General features: G+C 37.8%; 1 protein-coding gene across 4 annotated transcripts in view; it reads left to right on the top strand.

The window, feature by feature from the left end:
- CNTRL (centriolin) overlaps nucleotides 1–23,162 on the top strand; it is a gene marked incomplete at both ends in the record, with an annotated part of 76,352 nt that overhangs the window by 20,330 nt on the left and 32,860 nt on the right. For all 4 annotated transcript variants that reach the window (XM_079706865.1, XM_079706863.1, XM_079706864.1 and 1 more), the window contains 10 exons: nucleotides 186–305; nucleotides 1,531–1,759; nucleotides 3,111–3,220; nucleotides 5,431–5,625; nucleotides 9,930–10,083; nucleotides 11,302–11,522; nucleotides 14,828–15,004; nucleotides 18,372–18,506; nucleotides 22,097–22,242; nucleotides 22,851–23,058. In XM_079706865.1, the coding sequence (XP_079562991.1) occupies nucleotides 186–305; nucleotides 1,531–1,759; nucleotides 3,111–3,220; nucleotides 5,431–5,625; nucleotides 9,930–10,083; nucleotides 11,302–11,522; nucleotides 14,828–15,004; nucleotides 18,372–18,506; nucleotides 22,097–22,242; nucleotides 22,851–23,058 (1,695 nt within the window). The remainder of the gene's footprint in view (nucleotides 1–185; nucleotides 306–1,530; nucleotides 1,760–3,110; nucleotides 3,221–5,430; nucleotides 5,626–9,929; nucleotides 10,084–11,301; nucleotides 11,523–14,827; nucleotides 15,005–18,371; nucleotides 18,507–22,096; nucleotides 22,243–22,850; nucleotides 23,059–23,162) is intronic.

Here is a 23,162-nt window from a genome sequence, read left to right as displayed (position 1 = left end):
ATAATTTTGTATTTCATTCTTTGTAATACTTTAGAATTAAGATAAAATGCTCTTAATGTTATTCTATTTGCTGTGGGATTTTTAGAAATCTAATTATCAGTTATGATTAGAGCTTGCCACACCACTGTACCTTTATACTAATTTACTGAATCTATGTGTTGTTTCATATCAAATTGGGCCAATAGCTAAGACAGAAGACCATGGAACTAACTCGAGCATGTCAGAAACAGTATGAACTGGAACAGGAATTGGCTTTTTATAAAATTGATGCTAAATTTGAGCCACTGAATTATTATCCATCAGAGGTGAGTTATTTTGATTTCGTAGTAATCCACAGTTAAAGCCAGCATAGAATGGGGCAGGGGAGGTCAGGGTGGTGGAGATGTTCAAATGATTTTATCAATAACCACTCCATGTTTTTCTTATGAAGATATCAGCAGAGTATTTTGGTTGAATCTGTGAATTATTTGGCTCAGGGAAGTAGAGCAGTGTCCAAAAGAGGTTAAAAGCCCCAAGAGGATATTTGCCCACATCCATATTCGTAACCATAAGCAGCCCTTCTAATCCTCAGTTACCTCACTCAAGAGTGTGGTTGATCAGCTTCCTTAAATCCAAACCTCCAGGAAAAGTGCACTGCCTGCTTCAGTGACCATGGAATAGACATCTCCCTACATCGTTTTTTCAATAATCAGTGGGTTCACTATTAGTCAACCATTATTTGTACAAATACCATAAATGCCACTGCAACAGGGAACTGTTTAACTTCCAAGCTCCAGTCAATATCATATAAAATAATATATGATAATAAAATGTCATATCAAATATGATTTAGTAAAAATTTAGTATTTATTTTTTTGTTTTTGTTTGTTTGTTTGTTTTTTTGCGGTATGCGGGCCTCTCACTGTTGTGGCCTCTCCCGTTGCGGAGCACAGGCTCCGGACGCGCAGGCTCAGCAGCCATGGCTTACGGGCCCAGCCGCTTCGCGGCATGTGGGATCTTCCTGGACCGGGGCACGAACCCGTGTCCCCTGCATCGGCAGGCGGACTCTAAACCACTGCGCCACCAGGGAAGCCCCAAAATTTAGTATTTAGTAAATACTAAATACTAAATTTTTACGAAAAATTATTTTAGTAAAAATTCAACATTTAAAATTTATTAGACTGAGATTTTACTTATATATCAGCCAAGAAACCAAAATAAAACATGTAGATTTCTGATCTGAGAGATATAGCAGTGCTAAAAACAACAACAACAACAAAAAACACATAACTGTAGGCACTTCCTTAGTCAATCCAGCTCACTGTTTGGGGATAGGAGGAGTAATCCTTTTGAGACCATTTTTTGTTCTAGTTCCTTTTTAGTATATTAAGAATAAGATAAAAGAATTACATATATTTTTTAACTTCTATGTATGTAGGATTACTGTTTAGGCAATTCTGTGATATATTCTTCATTAATAAAATGAATAATGTCACTTGACTGCATAGCAGTTACTTATTAAGTCACAAGATTTATTTATTTTGTTTTTAGTATGTTGACATTGATAAAGCCCCAGACGAAAGCCCTTACATTGGCAAATCCAGATACAAGAGAAACATGTTTGCCACAGAGAGTTATATTACCGATAATGCCCAGCTAGTAGAGATCAAGAGGATGGTTCCAGATGAAGGGGAACAACTTAGAAATGAACATGTGAACTTGAGAGCCCATACGCCACTGGACACACAACTGGAAGACAAAGAAAACAAAATAAGTGCAGGTTAAAAAAAGTTACTTTTAATTCTTTAAAAATATAAAAGAATTGAATATATAAGCAAATTTTGTTTTTTAATTCTTCTAGTTAAACATGCTCAAGTTATTTATTATATTGTTGTTTACATGAGACGTCTAAAACAAAAGCAGTGATTCATTGAGCAGATTATTTTTTAATGATTCCTGTTATGAAGAATGGGGTTTTTGACCGTTATTTGATAGCAGCATGTCCAGGGGCTCCAAGAATGCTTAAATTTCATCCTGCCAACAGGTGCTTCTCACCATTGGGCTTATACATTCAAAGGCATCATTAGTAATAATTGAAGCAAGTAAAGTTATTGATTCCTATACATGTCGCCAAAACCTAAAGTAGTGCTTTGGATAAACTGGATCAGTGCACTCTCCTTAGGCTTAGGCCTGAGGCTGGCCTCTGACTCTTCTTGACCTGCCCCACACTCCACCTCATCAACCTCACCCTGCCCCCAGTCATCTAATTCAAGGAATCTTACTACTTCCTGGCAAGTCACAAAGAGGAAGAAATCAATCCAAGGGGACACTTAGAGACCTTCCAAATGGCAAACTTTGGACACACTTCCCCACTTAGCTGTATGCATATGGCGGAAGGAGAAAGCAGACCCGAGTTCATTCATCTCACTAGTAATCGTGGCCCATTGTGGGGATCTAAAGCAATGAGATTAGTTGCCCATCTTCCCTTGGTTGGCAGCTAAATGGAATACATGGAAGGCCAATAGAGGTTGACTTGGAGAGGGGAGAAAAGAGGCTGAGTCATCCGTGCCTGCGTATACTATATGCAAGGCTCTGGAAGGGGAAAGCGAAACTAAATCACACCAGCCTCAAGGGGCTCATAGTTTTATAGGAGGCAGGGAGGGAGAGAGAAATCAGGAATTTGAGGTGGAAAGTCACTGATTGGGGATTACCAAATCAGTAGTGAATTTCTTGATATTGAATCCCATCATAAAGCATTTGCCTCTAACACAGGTTTTTGTTTAATACTCTAAACCTAATTATAACTTAGTGACATGTAAGCACATATTTACAAATAAAATCCTTATTCTTTCAAAAGAGTTCTTTAATGTTGGGAGTATCAAGTAGAGCCCCTTTTATGTTAGGAATTTTACAAATAAATGGATCAATTATAGCTCTATGGCATATCATGAAACTATTCTAGAGATTAACTAATAGAGAAGAAAACAATCATAAGAAATTACTTCTTTTATTCCTGTGTTGTATAATTGCAGAATTTAATTGGAGGAAGTTATTGCTAAGAAAAAGGTAGAAATTTGAGAATTCAAGATTTTTCTTGTGTGTGTCTGTGTGCATGGTTTTTAAATTTGCAGCACAAGCTCGACTATCAGGACTGCATGATGAAATAGAAAAGGCAGAACAACAAATTTTAAGAGCTACTGAAGAATTTAAACAACTGGAAGAAGCTATACAACTTAAAAAGGTAAGTAAAAGTAAAGTTGCATTGCTAAGAGAAAATGCCAAAAATGAAATGTGTTTCCCTCTTCATAACCATGTAAAACAATCTTTAAATCAGTGCTGCCTAATTAATTACAGAATAACAAATTTCAGAGTCAGATATGGTTCTAGCATTTTCTAATTTCATTTCCTTCCATTCAGGATGACATCCTATTAGCATTTAATAGAGTGTATAGATACATGTTACTTAACCATTTATGTAAAAAGATATATTCGGTCTACTCTATTATGAAAGTGTCCAATTTACCCAGGGAAGCTGCTTCCTAATATATCTCTCCTAATTTAATTAAGCACTCACCACCTTTAAGATCCTGGAACCTAGATTAAGAGCCAGAAAACACCTCTACAATGAACATTATTAAACATGAGCAGCAAAAATATAAATGATATAAAATACGGTATACAAAAAGATGATGTCATGAAGAAGCAAGCAGCTCAAACCCATGATGTAGTTGCATAGGGAGAAAGTTCAAAAAAGGAAGTATTTTGACATTTTAGTTTTTAAGTAAGTAAAAGGTTTTAGTTATTTGCAACTTTTAAAAATTAGTATTTCAAAATTGTGATGGTAATGTATTCATACCATAGTGGGAAGAAAAGAAGGTGAAGTCCAAATTATATATTCTTTTAAAAAGATAACCCTGTGTCATTAGTTTCAAATTATTTAGTAACTAGAAATTGATTCAAGTTTATGTGGCAGTTGCTGACTGAGCTGGGCCCTGAGTAATGGAAAAAACAGATGTGTTCCTCTCTCCTGGGCAGGAAGTAGGCAAAAAATAAGTAAAAATAAGTTTAAAAGAAATGTGCAGTTAAACAACATAAGCTCTGGGGGGGGGGGGGAAGAAAATTAGGAGAGACAGTAAAGAGGATGTAGATTGCTGCAACCCACAAAGGCCTCACTGAGGAAGTGACATTTAGGCTGCGACCCAAAGGATGAAAAGGAGCCAGTGAGGCAGAATTAAGGGCAAGCTTATTCCAGGCAGAGGTGACAGTGCGTGCAAAAGACTTCAGACTAAAGATTCCTCTGCAGGGTGAGGGAGAGTATAGTGGAAGATGAGGTTAAAGCTCATGCCAGGCATCATAGGCCATTTTAAGGCGTTTGAATTTTATTCTGAATGTAATGGGAAACCTTTGAAGGACTTCAGGTGGTAGCATGGCTGATCCTATTTGTATTTTTATAAGGTCACTCTGGCTACTTGATGAGAGTGAAATGGGTTGAGAGAGATGGGAAAAATGGAGATGTGTACATCGGTTAGGAGGCTGTTGTTTAGTACAGGCAAGACATGATAATGGCTTGGACTACAAAGGTGATGGTGGACATGGAGAGAAAGAAGACTAGGTAAAATCTGGCAGTAGAATTGACAGGACTTAAAGATGGATTGAAAATGGGAGATGAGGTGGATGGAGCTATTAAGAATGATTTTAATAAATAAGAATGTTTTATAACAGTACTGGCGAAAGCTTTATATAGATAAGTTGGTAGAAGTAAATAATGTACATAATTTTTAAGTAAATGGATGCTTACAAAATGTGCTTGGAAAAAATAGTTATTTTAAATGAGTAAGTATAATATAGCCTAAATTTTTCATTACATTGTCAGTTGGCTTGATATTCTAATACAAGGGTAAGTGCTGTATAAAGTCAGCTACCATTAATATTATGGTTATTATTATTAATAATTTATAAATTATACTAATAATGACAACTTCATTTCTACCTGCTATTGTTTTCATAAGCTTTTATAAAATAAAATTTTCTATATATAATAAGGATAAAAGTATAAGATATGAATGGAGTGCCTAGGTATCTCCTGCATTATACTTTTTTTTTTTTTTTTTTTTTTTTTGCGGTACACGGGCCTCTCAGTGTTGTCGCCTCTCCCATTGCGGAGCACAGGCTCCGGACGCACAGGCTCAGTGGCCACGGCTCACGGGCCTAGCCGTTCCACGGCATGTGGGATCTTCCCAGACCGGGGCACAAACCCGTGTCCCCTGCATCGGCAGGCGGGCTCTCAACCACTGTGCCACCAGGGAAGCCCCTGCATTTTACTTTTATTATTTAAAAAAAACTGATAGAGCATGGAATACCTTTTTAAATTGTACTAGTTGTTTTCTGTAAATTTGTAAATCAGTGTTGCTGTCCTCTGTTAATTGTATGTTGGGGTGTGGGGGGAATTAGATTTCAGAAGCGGAGAAAGACTTTCTTTTCAAGCAGTTGAGTGGTAGGATACAACTTCTAAATAAATTACGCCAAGAAGCTCTGGATCTAGAAATGCAGATGGAAAAGCAAAGAGGAGAAATTTCTGAAAAGCAGAAGGAGATCAAGGACCTGCAAATAGGTATTGATAGTCTGGATTCCAAAGACCCAAAACATGTAAGTAAATGAAGAGATCTTTGGCTTGTTCTATGGGGATGAGCATATCATTCTTTCTAGGTATTATGTCTTATCGTTTTTAGCCTCAGAGTCCTTTCTGAAAATCTCTTTTAGTTTGATGCACAAATCTGAGCGATACATATGTTTATATGTGTGTGTGTATATATATAATATGAGTGTATGTATGTGTATTATATATATACATATGTGTGTATATACATACACACACATATATATAAAGTGTGTGTGTGTTTAAAACAAGACAACCTAGGGCTTGATGGAGATAGCTTTCAGTAGAACAATTGATGAATGATATACTTATTTTTTTTAAGTAACTGAATTTCATTATATTTCAGATCAAGAGAAACCTGCTGTAAGGTGCTCTCCAAACCTCTTACTCTTTCTCTCTGCTTGTTTCATTTTCTTCTTTCTTAACAGCAAGGTGGCAAGATGGGAGAGCTGAGGGGGTTCAGAGTCCTTTTTCTACCTCTTCTTTAATCCTTTATGCAAATATTCCACTAAAGCTATTTGTTGTTTCATATTGTTTTGTTTTGTCCTTAAAAAGAAAACATTTCTCTAGAGTATGTCTTCCTAAAAGGTGGCCAGAGGTGGTCAGGTGGCTGGATGATGGAGTTAGGTTCTTGTCTCTTTCTGTCTCTACTCTGAAAAGTCTTACTAATGGTTTATATTTTAGCCAATATTTGTAAAATAGAAGTAAGAATATTTCCTGCATATTTTACTGGTATACTTTGAATAATAAGGTTATTTAAAAAAAAACTTTAAAATCTCTGGATTATGAGAAACCATATAATTTAACATGGTAAAGACAATGCACTAAAATTGCTTTATGTACTTGACAAGTTATTTAGTTATCCCTTTAAACATCTTAGTAAAATATCATAGATATTTTTTGGAGGCCAGCTAATTTTGACAAAGGGTGACCTGACCATATCATCACAGATATAAGGTCTTTTCTAACAAAAGCCTAAGACTTAGTATTAAAATTGAAACCAGGGCTTCCCTGGTGGCGCAGTGGTTGAGAGTCCGCCTGCCGATGCAGGGGACACGGGTTCGTGCCCCGGTCCAGGAAGATCCCACGTGCCGTGGAGCAGCTGGGCCCGTGGGCCGTGGCCGCTGAGCTTGCGTGTCCGGAGCCTGTGCTCCGCAACGGGAGAGGCCACAACAGTGAGAGGCCTGTGTACCGCAAAAAAAAAAAAAAAAAAAAAAACCAAAAAAACTCGTGAAGGTTACTTCTTAGGATTACAGTCTTAGTCTGAGCACCAGAGGATGTCTCTTTTTAATTTGTTCACCTGGAAGGAGCATCTTTTTCTAATTTGCACAAAGCCACCTTAATGCCTAGTGTTAGGCACCCCATTTTAGGCTGCAAAATGTGAACATTTTAGCAAGAGGGAAAGAATCAAGAATGGTATTCTGCATATTTTTCTGCAGATACAGGCTTTTATTTAACTTTTATTATCTAATCAGATGAAGTATCTTTCTGAATAGCAAATAGAATTTAAAGTAAAAGCTTGAGAGATTAGGAAACAGTAAATGACTGAGATATGATGGAAAACAAGTATGTTAAGTGCCAGTGATGTGTCTTGCATTGCACTTGGTTTTAGGCACATATGGTGAGGAACTTTATTTTATTACAGCATCCAAATGAGATTGGTGACTTTTTAAATTTGCATAAAATGAAAATGTGATTTAGAAAGATTAAATGATTTCCCAAAGTACCCTTTTTAGGAAGAGGCAGAGCCTCACAAAGGAGTTACAGGTCTAAAGAGATTAATTATTTTTAAAATTAGCTCAGAGCCAAGCCTAGTCAAGTTTTCAACAGACATAAGCATTTAACTAGTTTTCAAAAGGAAAAGGTACTATATAAAAATCAACTCCCATTTTAGTTCTAGAAAACATTCACAGTTAGAAGCAGAAATACCACAGGAGCAAACATAATAAAGGAAGATTTGTATCCCTGTTCCCTATCTAGCGATGCTCTATGGGAGCAAACTGTATGCTAAAGGCAATTAATCTGTAGTAATCTGTTGCAAAGGTTGTGCGTGATTGGCCTGTGGGAGCTTCCTGTGTTGTGATTTAAAGCGCAGAGGGTGTGGCCTGCCTGCAGAGGCTGCTTGTGATTGGACGGGCTGGGCTGCCGCTCAATCTCTGCCAGGAATGTGGTTTGAAGCGCTGGGAGGTTAGAGGCTCAGAGGCGTTTACAAAATTGTGGCTGTCAGAGAGGGAAGTGCACATGAATTTCAAGACAGCATTAGAAAGCGTTCCGCCCACAGTTCCTCTGTTCTCAACGGCTCAGTTTTAGCAGGACAAATTCTAAATTAAGGTATGATCATTTTCTCTCTCTCTGTGTAAAGGATTTAAAAAGGAGGAGGAGTGAGAGATGTAAGTTCCTGTTTTTACAGTACCTCTATTGTGAGCTCCATGGTAGTGAAAATCGCTGAACCTACTTTTGCTCCCATGTGTTTAATGCAGGTCATTGGTGTATTGAACTAATTTTTTGTCCTGCATGTAGAGATTTCAGTGGAAGTTTTAATGGTGAATTTTTAAGATTTATTGATACAGATATGAGTGTAGAACTTTTGGAAAATTCTTTCTTGAGCCATAAAAATCCTAAATTTACTTAGAATTTAAGGTTTTATCTGCAGTTACCTTTTCAGAAAGACTTCAGATGGGTGTTTTGGGAGAGTAGAAGGGTTTTGAACATCCATTACGTTTTACCAGTAGTAAAATAAAAACCTTCCAATCAAGCTGCCTCTCACTTATTCTTCAGAAATGAAGAGACTTTCTTTCTTGTCTTTGGAGGCAACAGACTTGTAAAATTGAGAAATGTTCTTTTATAATCAAATTATAGTCTTAGACTTGAGACGCGTGGAGTTCATTGTTCAGACGAATATTGTTCTTTCTCCTGGTAACTTTCTCTTGATTTATTATTGTTCTGTTCCTCTGATCCTGTGGGGGCAAACTAGAGCTGCAAAGGTGTGATGTGAGTGGGAGGGCACAGGTTCTCTTGGGGAATTATTTTGTCTCCATATGAACAGTTGCTTAAGGAGACCTGGGCAAGTCATTTGATGGATCTGAGATTCAGTTTTCTCACATGTAAAAGGAAGAGTTAGACTAGGTCATCAATTTCTAGTTTTTTCCCCCAGCACACCTGAGAAATACAATCCAATCCTTTCAGTTAACAGTAGCTCCCTAAAGCGATGACTGTCAGAGTGTGTGTGGGTGTGTGAAAGCTCTTTCCACCAGGGGCATATGTAGTGGTTGCAGTTGCATGTAGTGGTTGTAGGGGTGTGCCTCCATAGGGCCCTCCATCTTGAGAATCACTGGGCTAAATGGTCTTCGAGGACCCTCTCAACTCCCAGTTTATGGAACTTAAAAGCAAAATCTTTCTTTGCATAAGGAATTGAAAATAAACTCGTTGAGGACACGGAGAGGGGGAAGGGTAAGCTGGGACAAAGTGAGAGAATGGCATGGACACATATACACTACCAAATGTAAAATAGATAGCTAGTGGGAAGCAGCCACATAGCACAGGGAGATCAGCTCGGTGCTTTGTGACCACCTAGAGGGGTGGGATAGGGAGGGTGGGAGGGAGATGCAAGAGGGAGGAGATATGGGGATATATGTATATGTATAGCTGATTCACTTTGTTATAAAGCAGAAACTAACACACCATTGTAAAGCAATTATACTCCAATAATAAAGATATTTTAAAAAAAGAAAATAAACTTGAATTCTAAGGAAGTATTTATTTCATGTCGCTATTTCCCCCAAAAAACCTTTTTAAAAATTATACTTAATGTTTTTTAATAAAAAGTTATTACTTGTCTATTATAAAATTTTTTAGCTAAAAAAACTTATTAAAAATCTCCTGTAATCTTTCCACCCAGATATAACCTTTGTTAACATTTTAGAATATAGCCTTTTCCTATGGGTATATGTATATATAATCAATTAACTTTTTGGAAACCTTTTGGAAAGATACATTTTAGTGCAGTGCAGAGAACACTGAAATTGGCTACATTAACTACTAGCTGTTACCTGGGAAAAATCACTTAACCCTCCTGAGCCTCAGTTTGCTCATCTGTAAAATGGAGATGATTTCCACATCAAGTTATCATGAGGTTTAAATGAAAACTATTCATGTGAAAACAACAGTGTCTGACACAAAACAGATGCAAATTGTTACAGTTTCTTTTCCACTCTTCCCTAGAAATGTTATTAAGGATTATTATTTTTATAAGAGTTTAAAGAATTCGGGCTTTTAATTTTTTTTTTCAATTCAGTGCCATATGAAGGCTCAGAAAAGGGGTAAAGAACAACAGCTTGACATTATGAACAAGCAGTACAAACAACTTGAAAGCCGTTTGGATGAGATACTTTCTAGAATTGCTAAAGAAACTGAAGAGATTAAGGACCTTGAACAACAGCTTACTGAAGGTGAGAATTTAAGTATGATTTAAGGTAAATCAGATTCAGTGTTAATAAAAGACAAATAACAGGCATTAATCAAGATATTAGCTGAATATGCTTCAGCTGTTAGTACTAGTATTTGATAGGGAAATATTTGCAGAGTACTCAAAAATGTTTAATAAAATTTAAAATTTTTATTTTAGTTTTCTTGGGTTGATGCCCTAGTGAGTCAGGTCACTATGGCAAGAAGTCCATACATTATCATGATAAACTCTGGCATGTGATTGTCTTCTTCTAAGTCCTAAAATCTTTTCAGGAGCGAAGAGTCAGTTGATATCAGGCATTCGGTGTCTGGTTATAAGGAGACTGTAGAAAGAATTTTAGGATCTATTTTTGCAGTGCAAATTTCAATTGTGACATTGCTGGGAATTCCCGGGTGGTCCTGTGGTTAGGACTCTTTTGCTTTTACTGCCATGGGCCCAGGTTCAATGCCTGGTTGGGGAACTAAGATCCCACAAGCTGCACAGTGTGGCCAAAAAAGAAAATTTTTTTAATAAATAAATAAATAAATAATAAAAATAGATCTTCCACCCATTTAAAAAAATCATTTTAAAAAAATGTGACATTGCCATAATAGTGGAAGAGGAAGATAATAGACTGTAGTGATGAGAGCCTTGGCTTGTGGTAAAAAGACCCCAGTCCTTGTTTTGCCATTATCAGCTGTGTTACCTGGGACAAATTATTTCTGTCACGATCATTAGTTTGGGGGAAGATTAAATGAAATAGTGTTCATAAAGTGCCTGGACATAGTAAGTACCCAATATATGGTTTGTTTGTTTTTTTAAGTCTTCAGGTTACAGGTTAATGCTGCTAGTCTGGGATTTTACTTGGTTTTGTTTTGTGTGTCTAGCAGCAAGAACTGTTTTGTTGCACATTTTTCATTATTTTATTTGGAAATCACTACTTTAAACTTTTTTTAGCATGTATTAAGCATTTCATAAGCAATGCCAATGAATATACTATTTTTATTGTGTACCTGCTTAATACTCCTGTACCATGGATAATGGGGGGGAAAGCTATTACTATATCCTGAAAATGAAAACTAAGATAGTAGGAAATAATTGGAAGCTTATAATTTCATTCTTAGCTAGTAACAATAGCTAAGGAGACTAAATGCAGTAATGATGTATCTTGAAAGCATTTTCTTATATATATTATCGCCTTCCCTTTCTTCGTCTTGCTTAGGCCAGATAGCAGCAAATGAAGCCCTGAAGAAGGACTTAGAAGGTGTCATCAGTGGGTTGCAAGAATACCTGGGGACTGTCAAAGGCCAGGCTACTCAGGCCCAGAATGAGTGCAGAAGGCTACAGGATGAGAAAGAGACATTGCTGCAGAGATTGACTGAGGTCAAGCAGGAAAGAGACCAACTGGAAATAGTTGCCTTAGATGCAGAAAATATGAGGAAGGTATGATTTGTTTCTTCTTGTCTATTTTCCTTACCTTCAGAAGTAGATGATGTCCAAGTTAAGTTAGTTAAGGAAGTTAGCAACAGTGCAATTGTAAGTGACAAAAGTGTTAGGGGCTCTTTAGTGTTTTGGGGTTTTTTTCCCTTTAGTTGTGATACACTTGGAAGCGTTATTTTTCCCTTAGTAAGAAAAGGAAGATTATTTTAGCTGAATTTCTATCCCTGAAAAGTATTGTGATCAAATAACTCTAAAGAATAAGAAACTATAGCTATTACAAATACTGTATTAGATGTTCATATTTTGTTATTTGTGTAGCAAAATTAAGCATAACATAATTTTTCTTATTCTTGTTGCTGTTACTTCATAATTGTAATATTATTTTACAGATAAAACAGACACAGTATTGTAAATTATACCTTTCCATGCTTGATTTGTTGACATTCATTTGGAGATTTCACTTGCTCTGTTTTAGTTGTTTGGTAAACTTTACATTGCAGGAGAACCCAGATTTCCAAACCTCATCCTCAGTAGGGCTGGCTTTGGAAATTTGAATTAATTTGTTTTAATGTTATGAAATGTATCAGACATATAAGAGTATCAAAAATATTTAATACTATGTACTCACAGCTTAAAAACTAAGACATACAGATATATTTGAAACCCTCTGTGTACCCCTCCCAGAGGGAGCAAAATCCTGAATATGGTTATTATTTCCCTCTATCTCTCTTCTTTTATTATATGTGTATCCATCTATAAACAATATGTATTATAGTTTTGCATAACTTTAGGATTTATATAAAAAGTACATAGTGTATTCTTTGGCTACTTCCTTTCTTCATGTTTATGTTTTTGAGAATTATGCAAGTTGATACATGTAGCTCTATTTTTATTGATGTATATAGCATCCCATTGTATGTGCCTACCACAAATTTATTGCTTATTCATTCTCCTCTTGGGGGATATTGAGGTGGTTTCCATTCTTTTGCTATTACAATATTGAGAGTGACATTCTTACACACATCCTGAGCATGGGGACTGTGTTCACAGTGGAACTGTGAGTCAGAGTGTACGTGCCTTCTCAGCTTCACTAGATATTGTCAAATTACTGTCCATAGTGATTTTGTGAATTTCTGTTCCCCCAGCAGCAGTGTGAAGGGCTACCATTACACCACATCCTTGACATCACCTCAACGTTATCTAACTTTTATTTTGTAAGCCTTAATTTTGAAATAATTTCAAGCTTACAGGAGAGTTGCAAGAATAGCTCACTATACCCTCCATTCAGAGTCACCAATTAATATTTTGCCACATTTGCTTTCTCTCTCTCTCATATATAATTTTACATGATTTTATATACATTGTTATATAAAAATTTTTCCTAATCATTTTAATTTTAATTTTTATTTTTATTTATTTATTTTTTTTTTTGGTACGCGGGCCTCTCACTGTTGTGGCCTCTCCCACTGCGGAGCACAGGCTCCGGACGCGCAGGCTCAGCCGCCATGGCTCACGGACCTAGCCACTCTGCGGCATGTGGGATCCTCCCAGACCGGGGCACGAACCCACGTCCCCTGCATCGGCAGGCGGACTCTCAACCACTGCGCCACCAGGGAAGCCCCCTAATCATTTTAGAATTAGCGGTAGACATCATGCTCTTTAGCTTCTAAATATTTCAGTGTGTTTCCTAAGAACAAGGACATTTTCTAAGATAAACACAGAATAAAGATCAAATTCAGGAAATTTAACATTTTGTCAGACTTAGTGTTTGCCAATGTGCTGAGTTTGAAATGATGTCTTTTTATTATGAAAATTTTTACATTTACAGGAAAGTTGAAAGAATAATTCATTGAGCATCTATGTGCTCTCTTAGATTCAACAAATATTTTTCTATATCTGTTTTTTTTGCTGGGTCGTTTGAAAATTGCAGATGTTATGACATCATCCCTTCAGTACATATCTCTTAAAAATGAGGACATTTTCCTACATCAGTGCAATACCATTATTATACCTAGGAAAATTAACAGCAATTCCCTAATATCATCTAATATCTGAGCCATATTCACATTTTCCCAATGTGCCAAGAATGTCTTTCATGGCATGTGTGTGTGTGTGTGTGTGTGTGTGTGTGTGTGTGTGTGTGTGTAGAATCCAGCTGGTAGTTCTGTAGAGTGTCCCACGTTCTGGATTTATCTGATTGTTTCCTCATGGTTTGTTTAACTTGTTTCTCTATGCTCTGTGCAAAATTGTGTCTTGTTTTAACTGCATTCTCACTTGATTACTGGAGAGGTTAAGTACTTTTCATCTGTTTATTTGCCATTCAGTGAAATCCCTATTCATATTCTTTGCCCATTTTTTCTATTGGATTGTCTGTCTTTTTCTTAATGATTTGTAGGAACCTTTTATATATTCTGGATATTAATCCTCTGTTGGTTATATGTAGCATCTGCATTTTGGACAACCAACCCATATGATTCAGATGCCAGGTGGTCTTTTGATCACTTACTGAGAAACTCTTCTATAGAAGTCCTTATCACAGGATTCTCCTCTTTAATCAGAATAGTTTAATTCTTCAAGATTCCAAATAAACAGATGAAAGCTATAATGTTTAATCATAAAAAAATAAATAGACAGGCTAAAATGAATCAGAACTGTGGTATGCTAATCAATAGGTACTTATATTCTTGTTAACACTCGTTTAGGTTTCTCTATCATCCTTAATATTAGAGAGTGCTAGTCCCGTTTTCTTCTTCTGATAAGTGAACATACTATGGTTTAATAGGAAGAGTGTGGGCTTTGGGGTCAGAAATCTCAGTTCATATTCTGACCCTGTCCTTTTTTTAGCTGCACAGCTCTGTGCTGTTTACTTAGATCTTCATTCTCCATTTCCTCATCTATAAAACGGGGATAATACCTTGCCTTACACAGTTACTGTGAGGATGTAATTAAATAATGAACATGAAAACATTTATTCCAGTGTCTGAAGGAAAATAGGCCTTAAATTTTATCCTCCTCTCATTTTTTCTTCTTATGAATACATAAGACTCGTTTAAAGTATCACACAACTGGTTACTTTGGAAAACATGTTGTAGCTTACTGATTTTTCTGATTACATTTAGTCAGTGTTTTTGTTTTCCAGACTGGATTCACACAGCCTGCAGCTTCATCGTATTGCCATTGAGTACTCTGTGCCTGGCCAGCACTGGCTGGCCAGCATTTGCTTTAAGTGCTCAAGTTACTTATAATGACTTGCAGATGCTTAAGCAGCACACTGAGGGCTCTGTACTTAAAACACTGAATCCTTGCAGGAGCTTGCAGAGCTAGAAAGCACCCTTCAGGAGCAGCATGAGGTGAATGCATCCCTGCAGCAGACCCAAGGAGACCTCAGTGCTTACGAGGCTGAGCTAGAGGCTCAGTTAAAAATAAAGGATGCCGAAGCCAACCAGCTCAAAGAAGAGTTGGAAAAACTAACAAGGCTCAGCCAGGTAAGTAAGAGCACAAAGCCATCTAGAAACTAAGTAGGCTGGGCCTTAACATAACAGCTTTCCTTTAATTTAATCGAAGATTAAACACTTTTTAATATAATGTATGTGGAGTGATGGGAAGAGCACATTTTTGGAGTCAGACATTCTGAGCTTAAATATGACCCCTGTGTGAACATGGGCAAGTCACTTCATGGCTCTGAGCCTCTGACAAATGCCTCATCTTCTGTAAAGCGGGTTATGGTGAGGGTAAGTGAGACAATGGGCCTGAAAGCACCTAGCAGTTGCTAATCAATAAATTCTAGTTGTTCTTTCTCAAAACAGCTTTAAGAGACCTCTTTTAAGTTGATATTAAATTTTACTTTGCTACTTCCTATTCTGGTTGGATGAAATACCCACTAGTTTAATTATACTTGCAAATTAGTGAAATAGTTATTCATCCAATAAATACTTATCAATTGGCCATTAAGGGCCAGGTGCCATGGATGCTGTAGGGAATAGCACACACATGGTTATGTCATTGTGAAGCTGACAGTCTGGTAGGTAAAACAGGTGTCGGACAAAGAAAACGATAGGGTTCTGTGCTAGGGCAGTGGTGGTCAGGGAAGACTGCCCTATGGAAATGGTGTTTCAGCCGAGACTTCAAGGGGAACTAGGATTTGGCTGTGCAGAGGGAGCAGAGGTAAAAAGGTAGAGGTAAGGGATGTGTTCTAGGCAGAGAGGCAAGGAGAGAGAGCTTAATGCATTTCAAGTGCTGAAAGTATGCCTCCAGTATGCCAGGAGCGAGAAGAGGAGTAGGGAATGAGAGTGAGAGATAAGGGCAGAGAGGAAGACAGAGGCCAGTTATAATATATTCTTGATCACATTAAAATACAGTTTTGTTTAGCTATTAAACAAATGGGTTGCATCTTCCTCCAGGAAGCCCGCCCTCACCTTCTGTTATGCCTACTGAAAATCTGGATTCAGGACTCTACTTTGATTTTCCTTTAACCTGTGCTCAGTCAAAGCATTTTATCTTGTGTATGAAATCATGTTTAGATTGTCTGTCTCTCCTGCTAGACTCAGAGCACAGTGAATGCCCAGATTGTAGATGCCTGTTTCAGTGCCTGGCACATGAGGAGGGTCAATAGGTTCTAACTGGATGAAAGTTAAATAAAATAAGATAGTTTGAAACAGGCACATGAAAAGATGCTCAACATCGCTAATTATTAGAGAAATGCAAATCAAAACTACAATGAGGTACCACTTCACACTGGTCAGAATGGCCATCATCTACAAATAATAAATGCTGGAGAGGGTGTGGAGAAAAGGAAACCCTCCTACACTGTTAGGGGAATGTAAATTCGTGCAGCCACTATGGAGAAGTGGAGGTTCCTTAAAAAACTAAAAATAGAGTTACCGTATCATCCAGCAGTCCCACTCCTGGGCATATATCTGGAAAAGATGAAAACTAATTTGAAAAGATACATGGACCTCAATGTTCATAGCAGCACTATTTACAATAGCCAAGACATGGGAGCAACCTAAATGTCCATCGACATATGTATGGATAAAGAAGATGTGGTATTTATATACAGTGGAATATTACTCAGCTGTAAAAAAAAAAAAGAAAAGAAAAGAAATAATGCCATTTGCAGCAACCTAGATGGGCCCAGAGATTATCATACTAAGTGAAGTAAGTCAGACAGAGAAAGACGAATATCATATGATATCACTTATATGTGGAATCTAAAAAAATGATACAAATGAACTTATTTACAAAACAGAAATAGACTCACAGACATAGAAAAGCTTATGGTTACCAAAGGGGAAAGGGGGGAGGAGGGATAAATTGGGAATTTGGGGTTAACAGATACACACTACTGTATATAAAATAGGGAAACAACAAGGACCTACTATACAGCACAGGGAACTGTATGCAATATCTTGTATTGATAATAACCTATAATGGAAAAGAATCTGAAAAAGAATAGATATATATTTGTGTAACTGAATCACTTTGCTGTATACTGAAACATTGTAAATCAACTATAATTTAAAATTAATTAATTATTTAAAAAAATAAGATAGTTTGAATCCCAGGAATTCATGTAAAATGGCATTCATATGATTAGAAAAGGATATAAAAATAGGCTTATTATAGTAATTATATTACTTTGTGGTCCTTTACATGAGATACCAAATGATATCAAATGACCATTTGCCAGTTGTCAGTGTTATATTTCTTAAGAGTACCAAGTTTTATAAAACTGTAGTTGACCTGATCAGAGTGTGGAAAACAAGAGGTTGGGAAGGAAACAATTAAAATAACAGTAAATACATATTTTAAAATAATAGTAAATACAATTTCTGGTTAGCATCTCCTTTGAAATAAATTTTCTTCTTTCAAAAGTTTTTAAGCCAGCCCTTACTGGCTTAAAATCCATTGTCTTGGGCTTCCCTGGTGGCGCAGTGGTTGAGAGTCTGCCTGCCAAAGCAGGGGACTCGGGTTCGTGCCCCGGTCCAGGAAGATCCCACATGCCGTGGAGTGGCTGGGCCCGTGAGCCATGGCTGCTGAGCCAGTGCGTCCAGAGCCTGGGCTCCGCAATGGGAGAGGCCACAACAATGAGAGGCCCGTGAACCACAAAAAAAAAAAAAAAAAAAAAAAAAAAAATCCATTGTCTTTTGTACTTCCATTGTCCTTTTTTTTTTTTCTTATAAGTCTTGACAAAAATATTACAGCAGCCTGGCCTTTTCACAAATTCATATGGTATTGAAAGGGACATTCCTTTCCTTGCATCAGGACTACCAGGATTGGTCTTCAAACCACACATCGAGATTGTGGAGCATAACAGATCTTCTCTCTCTGATTTACAGATCTATGATTGGGACCCTTTAGTTATATGAAATCACTTGTGATGCCTGTTAAATGCAGATTCCTGGGCCTTGCCTAGAAATTCTGGCCCATCAAGTCTGAGAGGGAGTCCAGGCATCTGTATTTTTAACAGGTGCAGCAAGTGATTTTGATGCAGGTATTTGAGGACCACAGTGTGAGAAATATTGGTCTAAGGGAAGAGAGAGCAGTAACTGTTGAATCACTCACAGAGCTTTTAAAGGTAGGTATTTAGGCTCACTCCTGGAGATTCTGAATTGGCGTACCTGGGCTGAGCTGATTCTGATGCTTGCTCTTCCTTATGTATTAATAGTTTAAGGAGGCATGTGAAAAGCTTACCTTGGGCTTTTAAACTTGGGGGTACAAATGTAAAACTGAGTTGTTATAAAACCAAAGCTCCCAAGGGATTGCATGTGTATGTAAATTTATTTATGCCTTATTAGATCATAAATTATTGCTATTTTACTTTTTTTGTATCATCGCTTCCTATGGCAATAGTTAGAACAATCAGCTGTTCAAACAGAACTTGAGAAAGAAAAGCAAGCCCTCAAGAATGCACTCGGAAAAGCCCAGCTCTCAGAAGAAAAGGAACAAGAAAATAGTGAGCTCCGCACCCAACTTAAACAGCTGCAGGTAGAGACTTATTGGCTCCCAATACATTCTTATATGGGACACCCAAAGATGTTGCCATCTTTATGTCAGATACTTCACAACCTGCTCATATATGTAGTAAGCTACTTGAGTTATTAGAAAAAAGGAATTCTGGATGGGATAGTACCATAGCCTCTGTTGCGATCATTTTAAGATTATTAATATGCATATCCTTTGTGTTGTTATTATGGTGCTAAGAGATAGAGGCAGTGTCGATAGGAAACAGAGAACACTAGGTAAACTCATGGGGGACAGCAGTACCTTGCATTTCCGCTAGAAGCAGCTTTGTTACCAGACTGAGCTAAAATTATAAGATTGATGCATTCTTCTTCCACTGAAATATCTTTGTAATTATCCAGGAATTTAACTAGAATGAGTTGCAGTAGAACTTCTTAATTGTAAAGTTTTCAGTCTCCTTCTCAGAAGGAATGTCATTAAAAATGCAGTCATTTTACATTTATGAGAGTTTTCTTTGGCAGACTATTTTTATAGCTATTGTCACAATAATCTGCCCAACAAACTGCCCAAGAAGCAAGTGGACAGGATTTTCCAGGTAGTTAAACGCTCTCAAAGAGGACACATGTCTGAACAAACAAGTACCTGGATCAACACGTAGGTTTCCAGATCTGTGAGGTCAGGGGTCACTTAGCTGACCGAGGTGGCAGCTGTTATACTTCACCAGAAATCAAGGGGCAGAGTTATTGTGGTTTGGGGGAAGGCTCCAAAAATTCATCTGGGGGGGTTTGTGACAAATAAGACTAAACTCACCCAAATTCTCTCTCTCTTCTTCCAATGCCTTGAATTTTTTTTTTCTCAAAGTTTAAGAAAATCTAGTTAGGGCTTCCCTGGTGGTGCAGTGGTTGGGAGTCCGCCTGCCGGTGCAGGGGACACGGGTTCGTGCCCCGGTCCAGGAGGATCCCGCATGCCGCGGAGCGGCTGGGCCCGTGAGCCATGGCCACTGAGCCTGCATGTCCGGAGCCTGTGCTCCGCAACGGGGGAGGCCACAGCAGTGAGAGGCCCGCGTACCACAAAAAAAAAAAAAGAAGAAAATCTAGTTACCTAGAATTTAATTTTTACTGCTATCATTTCAGCTTCTGAAGTAAATATCATAAAAGATATACATGTTTTCCATTCTTGTGTGTGTTGTGTGTATATATTGGGTGTTCACTGGATTATTATTTTTTATTTTTACCTTGGAAATTTTCAAATAATCACAAAATCAGAGAGAAGATAGCCTTATGCCCTTTCGTTTACTCAGCTTAAACAATTGTCAACATTTTGCTGTTCTTATTTCAGTTAATCCACATTTTTTTTTTGCTGGAATATTTTAAAGAAAATCTCATACATCTTTATTTCAACCATAAATACTTCAGTACACATCTATTAAAGAAAAGGACTTCAGGGGTCTCTCTCCAAGGTAGAAATTGAGGTCAGCTTTCCAGAATGCTGGTCCATGCTGTAAGACTCCCTTAGTTGGAACTAGGTCCTTTGGTTACTTGGCCTACTGACCTCCTGATGCAGAGTACAAGTTAAACTCACTCTACATTTATCTTTGTCAGAAATCATTTAGTTGCAGTGAACCAAAACCTACTAATACTAGCTCAAGGAAGGAGACAGGCAGCTTGCTGGTGACCAGAGCTGCTCTGTTAACCTTCTAGGGCCTGTGCGGCTCTCATTTCTCCTCTCTGTCTCCCCGGGCATTGCATTTTGGCCCAGCATCAACCCCAGCCCCAGGCTCGCATAACTTTACAGGTCTAGCTCTCATACAGACTTGCTGGACTGGATCTTGGTTCACATTTTGGAGAGGGAGAGAACTTGTTTTCTGGCTAGTCAGTGGATTGGCTGTCCTTGGGTCAGATCACCTGTGGCCAGGATTAGAAAGTAGTGCAAATGTGGGTGGACAGGCACGTTCATTGCAATGCTCATTCTCCAATTTAGTTAACAGTGTTAAAAAAAAAAGCCCAAAAAACAAAAAACCCAATGTTATACCAAGTTTGAAGAAAATCACTTAAGTAGAATATAGGTATTCAGGGGAATATAGTCAATAGCTTAGGATATAGAACTATTTTTCTGTACAATTCAGAGAAATTTTAGCAGTTTCTTTTTACTTGAAAGAGGTACTGTCTGGATTTAATTCTGGGGTCTAGTTATGTTCATTAGTTTCTTAGTGAAAATATCCTAGCATGTAACAAATACTCCCACAGAGAATTGTAAGCTATTAGAGAACTTCAGTATTAGATGTTGCATTTTTCAGTTGATTGGCAGATAAAGCTGAGTATTATGGGAAGGTGTTTTTTGTTTTTGTTTTTTCTAAGTTTGAATTATATATATTCTCAAGCATATACATAAATAGAATACTAAAATGAATCCTTATGTATATATCACTCATCTTCAACAGTTTCAACACATGGACTATCTTACTTCATCTGTAACACATGGCCAGTCTTATTTCATCTATAATACCCTCCACACCTCACCCCTCACACTTGTTCACACACCGAATTATTTTGAAGTAAATCCAAAACATCTGATTTTATCTGTAAATACTGTACTATTGTATGTATCTCTAAAAAATAAGGCTTTAAAAAAGAAGCATAGGGTAGTTCCCTGGTGGCCTAGTGGTTATTAGGATTCCGAGCTTTCACTGCTATGGCCCGGCTTCAATCTCTGGTCAGGGAACTGTGATCCCACAAGCCATGCAGCACGGCCGAAAAAAAAAAGAGGCATAAACACGGATACTATCGTTACACCTTAAAATTACAATAACTCCCAGGCTTCCCTGGTGGCGCAGTGGCTGAGAGTCCGCCTGCCAATGCAGGGGACACGGGTTCCTGCCCCGGTCCGGGAAGATCCCACATGCCGTGGAGCGGCTGGGTCCGTGAGCCATGGCCACTGAGCCTGTGCGTCCGGAGCCTGTGCTCCACAACGGGAGAGGCCACAGCAGTGAGAGGCCCACGTACCGCAAAAAAAAAAAAAAAAAATTACAATAACTCCCTAATATCGTCAAATACCTTAAGTATACAAAATGTTCAAATTATAAATTTTTTAGAAGTGTTATGTTGGAATCAGAGTCCAAATAATGTGCGCACATTGCATTTGGATGACTTGACTCTTGTCTCCTGTAATCTATAGTTTTGCTCTTTTTTTTCTCTTTGTTACATACTAAAGAAAACCAGGTCTTTGTCCTGTAGAGTTTCCCATAGTCTAGATTTTGCTGGTTGCATCCCCATGGCATTGATTAACATGTTCTTATGTCACATATGGAGGCTTATTTAGGTTCAAGTTATTTACTCTTTGGTAAGAAGACAGTCTTAGGTAGTGTTCATACGTACGTCTTTTTTGCATCACATCAGGACACATCGTAATGCCTGTTTGTGTCTTTTGTGACTTCGGATTAATCAATAGATTCAGGTATTGTTGGCCATAGTGCAAAGGGTTTTTAAAAAAACTGGTAAAGGGAGTTGACTGGAACTGTTATATGGTAAATAATATGGGCTGTGTGTGTGTATTTGGGTGTGTTTTTTATTTTGTTTTGGTAATTTTTACCCCTCTCCATTTTACCCCCTCCACAGGATGACAATAACCTGTTAAAACAGCAACTTAAAGATTTCCAGAATCACCTTAACCATGTAGTTGATGGTTTGATTCGTCCAGAAGAAGTGGCAGCTCGTGTAGATGAGCTAAGGAGAAAACTGAAATCAGGAGCTGGGGAGATGAGGTAATGGAAAATCAAGACCTCCAGGTAGAGAGTGGGCTGAGTTGTGAATGTGGGGTTCAATGATGAAATCACCTTTCCAACTACTGTTAATGGCTGAGTTCTTTTGTAAGGTTTCCCTTTTCCCTTATCATATTACCATGATTGAGACACAGATTGCTTAATTCAAGTTGCCTGTCACTGATTTTTTTAATCTTTTATACTTTTTGGTATTATTTAATTTAAAAAACACAAAGGCTTTACGAGTAACTTGTTCTTGAAAGCTTTCTGCAGATGGTCAGGAAATAGAGTCACATTATGCATTTTAAATAGAAAACAAATATCAAAAGAAAACTGAGGCTAATTTGAATATATGAAATGGGCATTTATTCTTTGAACACACATTGTTAGCCTGACAGGAGCCTGTGCTTTCAGAGTGGCAACAGTCATTTAATAAAACAATAATTTGCACTCAGGAGGTGCACAGTAATTTGCTACGGATTGACACCAGTCCCATTCCTCACAACTCTTTTTACTTCTGCACTAATGTTACCGGCATGTTTGCACCCAGCATCCAGCATCAAAAATAAAATGTCACACTTATACCATTTTTTTTTTCCCTCCCTTACCAGAATCCATAGTCCTTCAGATGTCTTAGGGAAAAGTCTCGCTGATTTGCAGAAACAGTTCAGTGAAATCCTTACACGTTCCCAGTGGGAAAAAGAGGAAGCTCAAGTGAGAGAGAGAAAACTCCAAGAAGAAGTGGCTCTGCATCAGGAGAAGCTGGCCAGCGGACAAGAAGAGTTCAGGCAGGCCTGTGAGAGAGCCCTTGAAGCAAGAGTAAGAGAAGGGCAAGAGGCAGCTAGAGGGAAGTGTTTAGAAAACATTCATATTTTTCAGCAAATTACAGTGCTTCCTTTCTCATGTAAATACAATGTAGGGAA

The sequence above is a fragment of the Hyperoodon ampullatus genome (assembly GCF_949752795.1).
Source record: "Hyperoodon ampullatus genome assembly, chromosome: 6".
Taxonomy (NCBI): Eukaryota; Metazoa; Chordata; class Mammalia; order Artiodactyla; family Ziphiidae; genus Hyperoodon; species Hyperoodon ampullatus.
Note: the sequence above shows the minus strand (reverse complement) of the source record. Positions and strands in the feature narration are given on the sequence as shown.